General features: G+C 39.7%; 1 protein-coding gene and 1 long non-coding RNA gene across 2 annotated transcripts in view; both read right to left on the bottom strand.

The window, feature by feature from the left end:
• LOC143920049 (uncharacterized) overlaps nucleotides 1-15,344 on the bottom strand; it is a 422,197-nt gene that overhangs the window by 226,516 nt on the left and 180,337 nt on the right. The window lies entirely within an intron of this gene.
• On the bottom strand, nucleotides 8,420-13,343 carry Vps45 (vacuolar protein sorting 45). Its single transcript, XM_077442203.1, has 9 exons — nucleotides 13,200-13,343; nucleotides 12,928-13,126; nucleotides 12,713-12,862; nucleotides 12,391-12,638; nucleotides 12,190-12,324; nucleotides 11,968-12,108; nucleotides 10,202-10,339; nucleotides 9,864-10,124; nucleotides 8,420-8,988 (listed from the first exon to the last, which is right to left on the bottom strand). Exons 1-9 carry the CDS (start codon nucleotides 13,290-13,292, stop codon nucleotides 8,647-8,649), a joined length of 1,707 nt encoding a protein of 568 aa, XP_077298329.1. The 5' UTR covers nucleotides 13,293-13,343; the 3' UTR covers nucleotides 8,420-8,646.

Here is a 15,344-nt window from a genome sequence, read left to right as displayed (position 1 = left end):
TGCCACCCTAAAGATTACTACCGCTACCAACTGAGGGACACTCGGGAGAACGTCGCGTTACACTACTATAAAATGCTGATTTTTTTTAATTACGTACATACATTAAAAATGTGATAAAATATATTATTTGGTACATTCAGTACAATATATAAATATACAATGATGACTCGAAAGGGACTGTTTTTCTATATAAAAAAAAAAAATATATATATATATATATATAGATATACATATATAATGGTACGGTGATTATTGGTCACAAAGCGCTCGCCCAAAAGTCACTAAAATCTCTATAATGGAATATCTGGGAGCCGAAAAGTCCATCATACTAACGAGAACTCGAGTGCCAAATATTCCGTATTCGCGATTTTCAGGACAAAAATTGTATTTTGGACTAATAACACTGTTCGACACGAAAAATGTTACAGAGACGAGATATGACTTTTCTTATAGATCTATGCCCAGTGAACACGAATCTGGTAATAAAAAGTGTTGATTGGCTCGAGATTCGGAGATATATGTGTTTTTTAAATCGCGCGATTTTTCTATATCTTGGTGTTGTTCGGTCGATTTCTCAAAATCTGTTAATTTCCTGTTAAAAATGAATATTGGAATCTACAGTCGGGTATTTTATCTTTCATTTGTAGTACTTTTCAGCTTTCAAATCTCTTTAAGTAGTCGTCCAGTTCAAATCAAAAGTCAAAATTACGTATTTTCACTTGGGATTTTTTCCCACTGTTAATACTATATTATATTGAGTATTTTCTATTGAAACATGTTTATTAGGATAGTGTTCTGGCCACACTATTTTTTGATTTCGTTTAAAAGGGGTAATTGGATGTGTGGTTAATTTTCGAGCAAAAATTTCGTATTAGTAGAGAACATATTTGTGTTGCGTGCACTGCATCATTCTCCGCTGTAATGTGCGTCATTGTATACAACGATATAGAGTGGTCACAAACTTTTTTCAATGTGTTTTTAAATAATTTTGTAATGAAATAATTAGAAGGATTTGAATTTAATAATATATTTATTGAATACGAATATGTATAGCGTAAAAATAAGTATCAGTACATTTTAAGCACCCGAATAAAAATAAAAATAGACATGGAAAATAAAAACAAAAATCAAAATGAAATTAAATACGAAGATAATGAACATTTCAAAGATAAATAATTGTGAAAAAATAAAAATATATCTATATTAAAATAAAATATTATGTTATATATGTTCTGATATTGAAATATCAGAACATATATAGGAATAAAAACAAAATATTTCATTTTTTTAAGTTCTTTGTACCTACTTAAAAAATATAATGCTTTCGAAACAAAAATATATAAAATTGAAAAATTAAAAATATTTATTTATAAAAATGAAAAAAACATGAATAATATAATGAGAATATTTACATACATATATCACAGATATAAACATGATTGATAACTGGTTTTCCTCGATAAAATACATTGCCTTCATCTTTTTCGTTTGTATACAAATTCTGGTTCAGCTCGACTCAATGTCCAGCAATAATCCGCTAACATTGTTGAACTGCATTTACCCTGATACCGCTTCTCCATCACCGAAATATCTTGATGAAACCGTTCACCATGCTCGTCGCTCACTGCACCACAGTTATCCGGAAAAAAATTTAAATGAGAATGGAGTATATGTATCTTCAATGACATATTGCAACCTAATTTTTCATATGACGACAAAAGATTTTTAACAAGTTCATCGTAATTGTCAGATTTTTTGTTTCCAAGAAAGTTGTTTGCTACCAACTGGAATGCATTCCATGCTGCTTTTTCGTCACCATAGATAATACGGTTAAACTGTTCATCTTTCATGAGCTCCCGAATTTGTGGACCAACAAAAATGCCTTCTTTAATTTTTGCGTCACTAATTTTTGGAAATTTCTTGGCTAGGTATTTAAAAGCTGGTTCATCTCGATTCATAGTATGGAGGATGAACGAATGAGACGACTGGCATGTTAATGCACGTGTTTATTATATGACAGCTGAAGACAGAGTGAGTAGTGGCTCTCCGAACCCAGCCGGGTTGGTCCCCACTCGCAAGAAGGCAACCAAACTCGACCATGTCGTATAAGCGAGCCGCCACAATAGCTTTAACAAAATTCTTAAATAGACCTGTAGGCGGGTTACATGTGTGTTGACCGTATCCCGGCCTAACGAAACACTGTTGTGCTAGTTTTATAAAGTTTTATTGTTTGCCTATGGTTGTACAAAGGTATGGTATTTGTGGGCAAAAGTATGTCGTTCAGCGGTCTCTGGATATGGTAGAGTGTCGCTGGCTCGGCATTCAGCTATGTACGGAAGGTCTCTGGATACGGCAGTGTGTTGCTGGCTCGTCCGGCTGGTTGATCTTCCAAGTCCGCGTAGTGTAGTGGTGGCTGGTCAGGAGCTGTATGTTGACTGGTCTGCTGCTGTGTGTCGACGCTTGCTGCTCTGGGTCGACTGGCGTGGTTTGGGTTGTACCTCCTTTTATAGTGTTTTTGGAATGCTTGGTGGAAGTGGTTATTGACGCGTACGAAAGGAATTTTGTTTTCGTCGAGGCGTCGAATTTTCTGGAATGCTTGATGGAAGTGGTTATTGACGCGTACGAGAGGAATTTTGTTTTCGTCGAGGCGTCGAATTTTCTGGAATGCTTGATGGAAGTGGTTGTTGACGCGTACGAGAGGAATTTTGTTTTCGTCGGCGTCGAATTTTCTGGAATGCTTGGCGCCTTTCCGCTCGATGTATTTTAATGGTGGCGGCGTGTTTCGACCGTTTTGGTTCCACTCGACTGGTAGGGGCGTTCCGCCTGAGTTTAATATAATGACTGCAGGTGCATATCGTCTGGGTTTCGGGAATGTAGTTTGTTGTTGCGGAATATTCTCGAAGGTTTCGATGATGATGACGACGACGAGATTCCTACATGGCTCTCCGGTGAGTGTTAACGATGTGTGTGATTTTGTGGGAATCTTGATGTGTTGGAGTCTATTGACTCGATGGCGTCGTTGTTTGTCCGGTTGTGCTGGAGAAAGTTGTCTCGACAGCGGGTCTTGTGTTGCATGCCGGTCCAAGTCTTGTTCTCTACCAGGTTGCTTATTTTGGGCGAGCTGTGTTGGTAGTGAAGGTTTGTGATGGCTTGGATGGTGCTGTTGTGCAGGCTGCTGTGTTCTGCGTGGAGTCATTCGCGTGACTGTTTTGCTGGTTGTGCTGGAGTTAGTTGTCTCGGCAGCGGGTCTTGCGTGAAGAACGTTGGTTGACGAAGTGCGTTGAGTGCTAGTCTTCGTTGGTTGTGCTGGAGTTAGTTGTCTCGACAGCGGATCTTGCGTGAAGAACGTTGGTTGACGAAGTGCGTTGAGTGCTGGTCTTCGTTGGTTGTGCTGGAGTTAGTTGTCTCGGCAGCGGGTCTTGCGTGAAGAACGTTGTTTGACGAAGTGCGTTGAGTGCTGGTCTTCGTTGGTTGTGCTGGAGTTAGTTGTCTCGACAGCGGATCTTGCGTGAAGAACGTTGGTTGACGAAGTGCGTTGAGTGCTGGTCTTCGTTGGTTGTGCTGGAGTTAGTTGTCTCGGCAGCGGGTCTTGCGTGAAGAACGTTGGTTGACGAAGTGCGTTGAGTGCTGGTCTTCGTTGGTTGTGCTGGAGTTAGTTGTCTCGACAGCGGATCTTGCGTGAAGAACGTTGGTTGACGAAGTGCGTTGAGTGCTGGTCTTCGTTGGTTGTGCTGGAGTTAGTTGTCTCGACAGCGGATCTTGTGTGAAGAACGTTGGTTGACGAAGTGCGTTGAGTGCTGGTCTTCGTTGGTTGTGCTGGAGTTAGTTGTCTCGACAGCGGATCTTGCGTGAAGAACGTTGGTTGACGATGTGCGTTGAGTGCTGGTCTTCGTTGGTTGTGCTGGAGTTAGTTGTCTCGACAGCGGGATTTGTGTGGAGACTGTTGGTTAGCGAAGTGCGTTGAGTGCTGGTCTTCGTTGGTTGTGCTGGAGTCGGTTGTCTCGACAGCGGGTCTCGTTTTGCGTACCAGTCCGAGTTGTTCTTTTCTACCATGTTGCTTATTCTGTCTAGGCTACGTTGATAGTGAAGGTTGGTGGTCTGGACGATGTTGTTGTGCAGGCGTTGTGCTGATTGTGCTGGAGTTAGTTGTCTCGACAGCGGCTGTGTTGTGTTGGAGCTAGTTGGCTCAGTGGCGATTTGTTTCGCCGGTTGTGCTGGAGTGGGTTGACTCAACAGCGGGTTGTGTTGGTAGCTGGTCCATATGTACTTTCACACCATGTTACTGTTGCGGTCGTTACAATGGTAGTGAAGGTTTGTGACGGTCTGGACGGTGCTGTTGTGCAGGCTGCGGCGTCCTGCATGGGCTCATCGAGGTGATGAATCATCGAAGGTGTGATGAGCGGTGCTGGCGGATCAACAGTAGTGGATCCATTTGGTTGTTGTCTCCGGGTTGCGTTTTGTTGTGGCGAAAGCTGCGGAGTTGTTTGACATGGTCACTAGTTGTGGGGACATGTAGCGGACTGCGTTTGAAGTCTGCGTTGAGGGTTGCGTTGTAGACTGCGTTGTAGGCTGCGGTTGCGTGAAGTCTGCGGTTGCATGAAGCTTGCGGTTGCGTGAAACTTGTGGTTGCTCGAAGCTTGCGGTTGCGTGAAGGCTTCTGGCTGTTGCCTTGTCGTGGCGTTTGTTGGTTGCTTTGTAGGCTCCGCTGTGGGCTGCTATGTAGGCTGCGATGTGGGCTGCTATGTAGGCTGCGATGTGGGCTGCTATGTAGGCTGCGATGTGGGCTGCTATGTAGGCTGCGCTGTGGGCTGCTATGTAGGCTGCGCTGTGGGCTGCTATGTTGACTGCGCTGTTGACTGCTGTCGTGGCGGCTGTTGGTTGTTGTGGAGGCTGCACTGTGGGCTGCCGTGTTGACTGCGCTGTTGACTGCTATGAAGGCTGCGTAGTTCAAAGATGGGGTCACCAATGTAGGCGGGGTACGATGTGTTGACCGTATCCCGGCCTAACGAAACACTGTTGTGTGGTTCAAAGATGGGGTCACCAATGTAGGCGGGGTAGCGATGTGTTGACAGCGCTGTTGGATGATCAGAAGGTTGCGTAGATCACGTCGGAGTAGTACCAATGTAGGCGGGGTACGATGTGTTGACCGTATCCCGGCCTAACGAAACACTGTTGTGTGGTTCAAAGATGGGGTCACCAATGTAGGCGGGGTAGCGATGTGTTGACAGCGCTGTTGGATGATCAGAAGGTTGCGTAGATCACGTCGGGGTCACCAATGTAGGCGGGTTACATGTGTGTTGACCGTATCCCGGCCTAACGAAACACTGTTGTGCTAGTTTTATAAAGTTTTATTGTTTGCCTATGGTTGTACAAAGGTATGGTATTTGTGGGCAAAAGTATGTCGTTCAGCGGTCTCTGGATATGGTAGAGTGTCGCTGGCTCGGCATTCAGCTATGTACGGAAGGTCTCTGGATACGGCAGTGTGTTGCTGGCTCGTCCGGCTGGTTGATCTTCCAAGTCCGCGTAGTGTAGTGGTGGCTGGTCAGGAGCTGTATGTTGACTGGTCTGCTGCTGTGTGTCGACGCTTGCTGCTCTGGGTCGACTGGCGTGGTTTGGGTTGTACCTCCTTTTATAGTGTTTTTGGAATGCTTGGTGGAAGTGGTTATTGACGCGTACGAAAGGAATTTTGTTTTCGTCGAGGCGTCGAATTTTCTGGAATGCTTGATGGAAGTGGTTATTGACGCGTACGAGAGGAATTTTGTTTTCGTCGAGGCGTCGAATTTTCTGGAATGCTTGATGGAAGTGGTTGTTGACGCGTACGAGAGGAATTTTGTTTTCGTCGGCGTCGAATTTTCTGGAATGCTTGGCGCCTTTCCGCTCGATGTATTTTAATGGTGGCGGCGTGTTTCGACCGTTTTGGTTCCACTCGACTGGTAGGGGCGTTCCGCCTGAGTTTAATATAATGACTGCAGGTGCATATCGTCTGGGTTTCGGGAATGTAGTTTGTTGTTGCGGAATATTCTCGAAGGTTTCGATGATGATGACGACGACGAGATTCCTACAGACCTAATTTGATATGCAGTGGTGGTAATAAAATTTAGTGGAATCCACAAGTGGCAGATGCTTTACATTTTTTTCTCCTGGTTCGAGTGATAGTCGGACTGGCCAATCCATCTTCTTGTAATGGTCTTTTTTCGCTCTACTGTCCCACTCGCATAAGAAACAACAGTATTTTGTGTAGCCTTGTTGCAATCCTAATAAAATACCTATTACTTTGAAGTCACCACACAGCTTCCATTTATGTTTATCATAATTGATGTATTTTAAAAGGGTTTGCATATTTTCATACGTTTCTTTTAAATTGTCTGCATACCCAATTGGAACTGCCGGTAGGGTGTTTCCATAGTATAATAAAACGGCTTTTAGGGCAGATTTTGACGAATCAATAAATAGTCTCCATTCTTCTGGATCATATTCATATTTTAGAGCGTTCATCAAACCTTCTATGTTTTCGCAGATGGTAAGTCTTCCATACATTCTAAAAAAACACTCGAAATCTGCATGGCGGCTACGAAACGAAGTTACTTTTACTTTTTCCTGTAGGAATTTCCATTGTTGTAACCTAGATCCCAATAATTCTGACTTGTATTTTGGCAAGTCTAGATCTCTGGCAAGGTCGTTTAATTTGTTTTGATCCATCTTAAGATTTGGATCAGGCTCGACATCGTTTTGAAAATCCGGATCTCTTGAGGTTGATGGCAGTTCACAAATTTTGTTCACAAATCTGTTCTGGTTCAAATATTGTGGAAATTTGCGGTGGTACTGGAATAGAGAATTCTTCATTGTGGGGTACAGGACGAAGAGCGGATGGTATGTTGGGGTAGGTCATAGTTAGCCTTTTCTTTCGAGTAATGCCACTCCGAATCAGAGGAGTAACACAAAAATAGCAATCGTTGTCATGATTCCTTGGTTCTCTCCATATCATGGGAATAGCAAAACGCATTGATCGTCTCTTCCCTAACAACCAACCGCTAAGATTTGATGTACAAATATTACAACATATATGTGGCGCCCAGCTTTTATCCTGATCGCCTATCTCACACCCAAAGTATAGATGGTAAGCCCTTTTGATTTTTTTGATTTTTTTGATGTTTGGGTTATAGAACGTCTTTGCGATAAAAAAGTGATATTACCGCAAATGTAGCAAAAGTTATCTGGTCTGTTTATACACTGCCGTTCCATTTTGTCCACACGTTGCACATTAACGGTAAAGAGAACACAAAGTTATTTATGACGGTCGCGAGGATTAAAAATCAATTTTAATATCACACACTCAAACAGTTCAAAAAAAAAAAAAAAAAATTTTTACCTAAATATACGTTTAAAAAAATTAAGTCTATAACTTCGATCCGTAAAATTCTATGGTTTTATCAACACCTTTCGAACTGAAAGACCTCTCGAAGGGAACTGAAGTACAATACGAATGTATAAACACATAAAAGAGGTAAAAAGAGCGCGAGCATAGTGAGTCATCGACCATCGTATAGCTCGTGCAGCGTACACTTCACGAGCTACATATATGTACAGCGCACGCAACACAAATATGTTCTCTACTAATACGAAATTTTTGCTCGAAAATTAACCGGTTTAAAATTCACCACACATCCAATTACCCCTTTTAAACGAAATCAAAAAATAGTGTGGCCAGAACACTATCCTAATAAACATGTTTCAATAGAAAATACTCAATATAATATAGTATTAACAGTGCGAAAAAATCCCAAGTGAAAATACGTAATTTTGACTTTTGATTTGAACTGGACGACTACTTAGAGAGATTTGAAAGCTGAAAAGTACTACAAATGAAAGATAAAATACCCGACTGTAGATTCCAATATTCATTTTTAACAGGAAATTAACAGATTTTGAGAAATCGACCGAACAACACCAAGATATAGAAAAATCGCGCGATTTAAAAAACACATATATCTCCGAATCTCGAGCCAATCAACACTTTTTATTACCGGATTCGTGTTCACTGGGCATAGATCTATAAGAAAAGTCATATCTCGTCTCTGTAACATTTTAAAAGTCGTCATTTGTCGAACAGTGTAATCCAATTACCATATATAATTTGTCTTCAATAACAACTAACTCCCCTGCTGATGGTTGACTTTTCGTTTGCATCTCCAGTGAGTATCTGATAACCTGGGACGTACCTACTTCACAGTTTTGTACCCGAATATCCTGTATTTGAATGTTTGAGTTTGGAGTATTTTTCAATAAACATGAACACATGAAACACGCTAGCGGTGCTCGGGATATCGGAATCAATGTTTCGAATATACCGGTATCGGAAAATCTGGTATTTTTGTAATCCCTAATGGTCGCCAAGTATAATTAAAAGAAAACTCACATGGCACATAAAAAAAACCAATGTTGTTAAATAATATATTATAATATTTTAATAAAATCTTAGCGAAATACTTTTATATGCGAGATACAATGGATACATAAGCCAACAATTTCATTAACGTAACATGCATTATTACATCGAAACATGCCAATGGAATGATATGAACCACATGCATAAATTGATTATGACTAACGATAAATACATAATTAGTGTGAGCTGAAAGACGTGTGTCAGACGTTTTTGATATGTCTCGTGTGCCTTCTCGGCACTCCCTGCGTAGCCGCGTGGATGTCCTCTAGGAAACTCTGACTGTTATGAATATTCGTACCGCCGAGGATAACCTTGACTCCGACATTGGACTGGTTGATGTTGTGCACGCACAAAGCCTCTTCATAAGTCGTACCTCCGACCATGAACACGATAATATTTTGATAACGCTTGGAAGCGAATCTGTCGTCGTTACCCAGACAAGGATAAGCGTTCTCTCTCATCCTTCCTCTGATGATATTTTCTAATGTCTCTTGCAAGAGAGGTGTGTGTTGCGTATATATGTTTTCAACTCCGCTCAATCCCTGAAATGATTTTATCATAAGCAAACACTCAAAATCATATTAAAAGTACAAACCATAGATGTAGAATAAACTAGATATGCCATTACATACAAATTTCGTCGGAGATCTTGTCGCCACCAACTGAGGGGTGCGGGGGGTTTAACTAACGGGGAAGTGGTGAAAAACAAAGGAAGGACGCAGCGGTCGGCAGTGATCAGCAACCAGTTTATGTATATGTACATGCACTGAAGTTTTATGTTATTTATAACTTTATTTTATTGGACACTCCGCGTGACAGTAAACCAAACTAATAAAGCCATATTAAGAAAAAAATATTTAGCTATACACACTATATTAAACTACAAATGTATGTTACTATGATAAAACCATCATTAACTATTACAATATTTAAACATTAGTAACTTCCACAAGGATCAATTTTAAAGCTGACACTTTAATATTTAGTTCATTGTTTGTAGTTTTAAACTTAATGTCGATTTCTGAATTTCCTTCAGTGCCAACAAGATATACGCGTGCATTTAGTGACCATGTGGCATAGATACATACATCGCGCCGATATTTCATTATATGTATGTTAAAATACTACCATAATTGAAGACATTATATATTAATTCTTACTTATGATATGTGATGCCATCGGCCTTTTTATGTTTTCTTGAGTAATTGTAACACAATTACGCTGAACACGTTGGCATTTTCGAAAAATGTCAACCGTCCTTCCTACTTAGAAGCTAACTAGCTACTGAGAGAGAGAGAGTGTGCATGATCTGTACTTTTTTAGTGTGTGCATGGTCCAACAGGGTGATCGGCTTAGAGCGTCAGGGCGTATCTATGGTATTCTATATCTATGGTACAAACAGTGACGTAGATACTACCTTGAATAATCGTTTGGTGATGGTTTTCACAGCGTCCTGGTGTCCAAATAGGTCTGACTGACGCGAATGTGTACCGCCGTATTCAATGATCTCTATCACCGCTCTAGTTAAATTCTCCGCCACACCCATCTTCTTGAGGATGTCTAGTAAGCCTTGCGTGTCGTTGTTTGTGTGCTTTTCGTATCTGAGCGCGTACAGCATGACTAATTTGACCGCGTCTATGTGGCGAGTGGATTCCTGTGATAATACTTTTCTCAAATGCTGTAAAATTAAAAAAAAAATGCACTTATAAAAAGGTTTATCTTTAATGATAGTTACCAGAATGACGAAGAACATACTTGTAGTTGTTTCGAATGTTCGTCTTGGCAAGCTAGTTCCTGTTCAAGCTCCGATACTTCCAATAGGTTGTGACGGCTCACCATTGAAGATAATTCGCCGACGACTGTCACATGCTTGGAAACGGTACCTGACATTTTCTATAAATAAAAGGGGACAATTTATAGTAAGCACTTCAAAAAAATTGTGTGCATCCATAATAATAAAATATATCATTTAAAAATAATGTCTCATATATAAAAAAAAGCAATAGAAAAAAAATTGTAATTAGATTATTAAACAAAAGAACACATAAAAAGTTTTTAATATAATATTTGTACACTAAAAAAAATGAGCACCAACACTTAAAACCTCTAATAAATACATAAAAACACTTGATTATTTGAAAAATTACAAATCCATTGTTTAGATTAGGTCAGCATTTTAATATCAAATGTGGGCATTTGAAAAGTTACTTTCACAACAGAAAAAATATAAAGCAGCCTAAAATGAATTAAATGCGCATTAACGCTGAGCATTCAAGATCTCGCAAATAGGAATCGGCAACCGTCCGAGCTAGCCCATATATATAATAATATAATAATAATAGGTGTTTAATCTTAATAATTAAATTTGTGATTGTGATTAAAACTGAAAATTTGTTGTAGTTGAAATTATGGGAGTTTTTCAACTCTACCTTTAACTTTTTTTTTTTTTTTTTTAAGTTATTTGCAATCGACCAGTCGGTCATAAGCAGATTTTATAACAATTTAATTTATCTACTTTAACTGTGCACTTTTTAATTATTGTTAAATGATCGAAACATTTTTTTTCAATGTAATATTTTTTATTTCACAGAAATATATTTATTACTAGTGTTGTGCCCAATGAAATATCATCGCTTGGGTTATGGCATATTAAGTTATTAAATAAAAAAAATTAAAAGAAATGTGTCGGTCTTGTGTTCGATCTGCACACGGTCACATTTTCTTCAAATACCTTTTAAATATATTTAATTGTTTTAACATAAAAAAAAATTGGTCAAAACTACCCACCTACCTACATATAAACAATATAAAAGTCCAACAGAAAAATTAATTAAATAAATTTTCAATAGATGGCGCTAAATGCTCAGAGACTCGCCTAGAGAAAACATTGGTAGCAAAGAGTATATATAGAAGTTTTTTCTTTCGTTATTATATTCCTACATTTTGTTGGCAGTGTTTTAGCTGTGACGTACATAGTATGTATGTGGAATCGAAACGACTGTTGTAGTACGGCGAACGTTATCTTACACATGCTATGCGCAATTTATTTTATTCTAATGCGCAAATGATTATTTCTGAGGACCAGTCATTATTTTTTAATGCACCGTTAAATCGTACTGTAAATTATTTTGAATAAAAAAACCAATAATTTTATTTTACTACCGCCTATGTTTTCTATGTATAAAACTAAAGACTACATAGACGTCAACCAGATTTCAAATTTGCAAACTTCAAACGCGTCTTAAGCGATATTTCATCTCTATCGTAATGGTGGAGGATCCATTTACTTATATTGATGACCAAAATGAGCAATATGGCAAAGTATGAAATCGATCGGATAAGAGGCAAACGTTTTCCTGAATTGTAATCGTAAATGAAACGTAAAGGAGGTTTATAATAATAAAATGAACATTTTTTTGACAATTATTCCTTCAATAATTGAAATTTTGGTTACTCTTGGCATATATAAAAGAATAGCATACTCTGAAATCATTTCACTACAGTATATATATGTAACTTACTTTGAATTGAGGATAAGTTTCAACAAAATTCTTCATATCGGATATACTTTCAACTTTCTGATGACTTTTTGCCTTTTTCTGAAACTCTTCCATGAGGTCTTTGATTGTCTGTCCAATTTCGCCAAAATTGAGATACAAACTCTGCAAAAAAATATATAATCTTATACAATTCCTCAAAAACCTCTATATTAAAATTTTAACTGTAAGAAAATCAATATATACCTTAGCATAAAATTCATCATGTTCGGCAGATAGGACGACTTCTTTCAACTCCTTCGGAACTCCCGTAACATTAGAAAGATTGACTCGATTATTATATATCGTAAGCAATTCGTGAACCATAGCTTGATATGTCCACTGAAAAACACAACAGTTGATTACATCATATCTAGTATTGATTTAATACAATAGTTGAAATCTTACTTGATTTAGTAGCGGAGTAACGGGATCGTCTCGTCTGTCTAGTAAAAGAAGCAGTGTCGGATTCTCTCCACTTTGAAAGTCGAACAGCGACGACTCTCGGCATATTATCTGTCGGATATTTTCACCCAGTCTTTTGCACGGATCTGAGTTTTGCTGGTATCGTATTACAGGGCGTTTTTTCAACGACAGGAGCAAAGCTGCCAGTCCTTGGGTACATCTTTGAAGGTGATTAGATTCCCATAATAGACCTTACCAAACATAAATTGTAACATTACATTGATACTATTGAAATATACTCGTATCGAATAGAATTGGTGCACACCTGGAGTACACGACGTTATATTAAAAGAATATAAATAAGGTCCTACAGCTAAATAGTCGGCGTAAAATTCCTGCACTTCTCGGACAACTTCTTGTTCGTCACATTCGGCTAATGTTTTTATATCAACTTTTGATATGATATTGCTGAAATCTAAAGATTAATAATTAGTATTTGTTTTGTAGGTCATATTCAAACCCAAAATGCTTTAATCTTACATATATAATATATTCCATATTTTGGATATCTGAGTTCTCTGGATAGGAGGGCAATATTTTGAGAAGTCGGTCGTAGGAACACAATACATTTTAGATGTTTAAGTCCATCGCCTTGATTAGCGGAATCGATCCTTTCGAAGAGATAGACTTCTTTTTGCAGTATTTCAGATTGGCCGTATACCATACTCACTATGCTGGTCTGAAATGGTAAATAATTGTCAGGGTATGGTACATGTTGGTTTATAAAATTTGGAGCTGACGATGGAGCGTACAGTATCTTTGTCCATTAAGAGCAGTTTCATCCCGGGGCCGCTCTCCTCGGCCATTTTGGTGATGTACATTTTGACAGCCTGGCTGACATTCATCGCAAACAGCGATCTTTCCAGATGACAGCTGTCAGAGACGCTGCACTCTAGCCAACTGTCTCAGTCGTCAATTGCACAATCAAAGAAGACACTCAGTCAAATAAAAAAAAGTTAATTATTTTCATTTGGAAATGACTATATGTATGTAAACAATTTTCTAATATTTAATATTTTAAATGAATGTTTATGAAGTAGTAGTGGCGTATGGTGGAAATTTATTTGTTTCTATCGCGCAACCAAGTAAAATCTATACGATAGAAACAGAAAATTCTACATTACGCCACTGCTAAGGCCTGTCACAAACACAGCCACTTGTGTTCGCCACTGGTGGCCGCTACCGGTGGCCGAGCGCAGCCACCAGTGGCGGCCACTTTTCGCTCCAGATTGTAGAGTTTTTGTGTAGTTGAAATATGGACTCGGAAGCACTTGTAGGAAGATATCTCGTCACCACAATCGAAACATCTAGTGCGACGGAGAATACATTTCTCACGCTCAACCATTGACGTCATCTCGACGCCACATAGTCGAGAAACTTCCACCCCAACAAATCAATTAGAACGACACGAAGTAGAAGAACACCTGCACCCATTAAACTAAATCGAGTGGAACGACGCCAAACATTCGAGAATATTCCACCCCAACAAATCAAGCAGAACGACACGAAGTCGAAGAACACCTGCACCCATTAAACTAAATCGAGTGGAACGACGCCAAACATTCGAGAAACTTCCACCCTAAACAACAAACCACATTCCTCGCATAACTCGCACACGTAAACACCACCTGCGGTTCTCAGAATCAATCGCCAAACACAAGTCACATGGATCCCCAAAAACAATATAAAAGGAGGTCCACCCCAAACAACTTCATTCGACACACAGAAGTAGATCAGTCAACACACAGCAGCAGACCAGTCAACAGGCAACAGTCACCACGACAGCATTCGACATCCAGCATCTGACCAGCTACCACTACACTACCCTACAATGGAAGAACGCTTGCAACTCAGCCGGATCCAGAGCAACGACACATTGCAGATCCAGCAGCCATCACGACACCAAGTTAACAGCCAATAGCCGTCTCGAGAACCCTACGATTCCAGCCGCTTCAACAACATATTTATACACTTGTATATTCAAACAATAAAGTACCGTATCCAAACAAACAGCAGTAATAACTACTAAAACACAGACGAACTCGTCTATAATACATGGCGGACTGGTGGTGAAGAACACCTTCACAACTAGATCAGTCCCCATACACTCTTCGCGCTGTTGACAATACGAAGACGTCGCATCACACGAAGAACAGCGCGAACCGTCGAACAACAGTCGAAGACCGTTGAGTGGCGAGTGGTCGTGTTTGCGGGCAATGGGCATCCCATACAAACTCTATGAGAAATGCATTCTGCAGCTTGTGGCTGCCACCAGTGGCGGTGGCGAGTGGCCGTGTGTGCGACGGTAATTGGACTATTCGTCACATTGGGGTGGTCACAAAGACAATTTTTGCCATGAAAATCGCGATTACACAATATTTGGCACTCAAGTTCTCGTTACTATGATAGTTATCGTTAGTATGATGGACTTTTCGGCTGCCAGATGTTCCGTTATAGAGATTTTAGTGACTTTGTGACGAGTAATTTGTGACCAGTAATCACCGAACCGTGTGCGACAGGCCTAAGTTGGTAAGTAAAGTAAACACTATAATTCTTAGCCAGTGTACAACATCAGTCACCGAATTTCAAAATTGAAAAATTATGTGATGAACACCTTGATGGTGATCTGCAGGTGTACGATATAAAGAGAAACCATGGATTGACCTGAATAGCTGGCCAGCAGCATAGCTCGGTTGTTAAGCTTCTGCTTAACGCCGTGAGGTGCCGGGTTCGATCCCAGGGACGGGCCTCGAATGAAAATGAATTTTTAAGAGTATGCTGCTGGTTAGACCTGGATTTGTCTCAACTCCAGGTTGATCGTTTCCTATCAGAGTTTGCCAATTTTCTCTGATTTCATTGTTGAAACGGTTCCCGGTAAAAATTGACCAAAATCCTTC

This window comes from Arctopsyche grandis, chromosome 12 (genome assembly GCF_051622035.1).
Source record: "Arctopsyche grandis isolate Sample6627 chromosome 12, ASM5162203v2, whole genome shotgun sequence".
Taxonomy (NCBI): domain Eukaryota; kingdom Metazoa; phylum Arthropoda; class Insecta; order Trichoptera; family Hydropsychidae; genus Arctopsyche; species Arctopsyche grandis.
The sequence above is the reverse complement of the archived record's forward strand: the minus strand, read 5'-3'. Positions and strand labels throughout refer to the sequence as shown.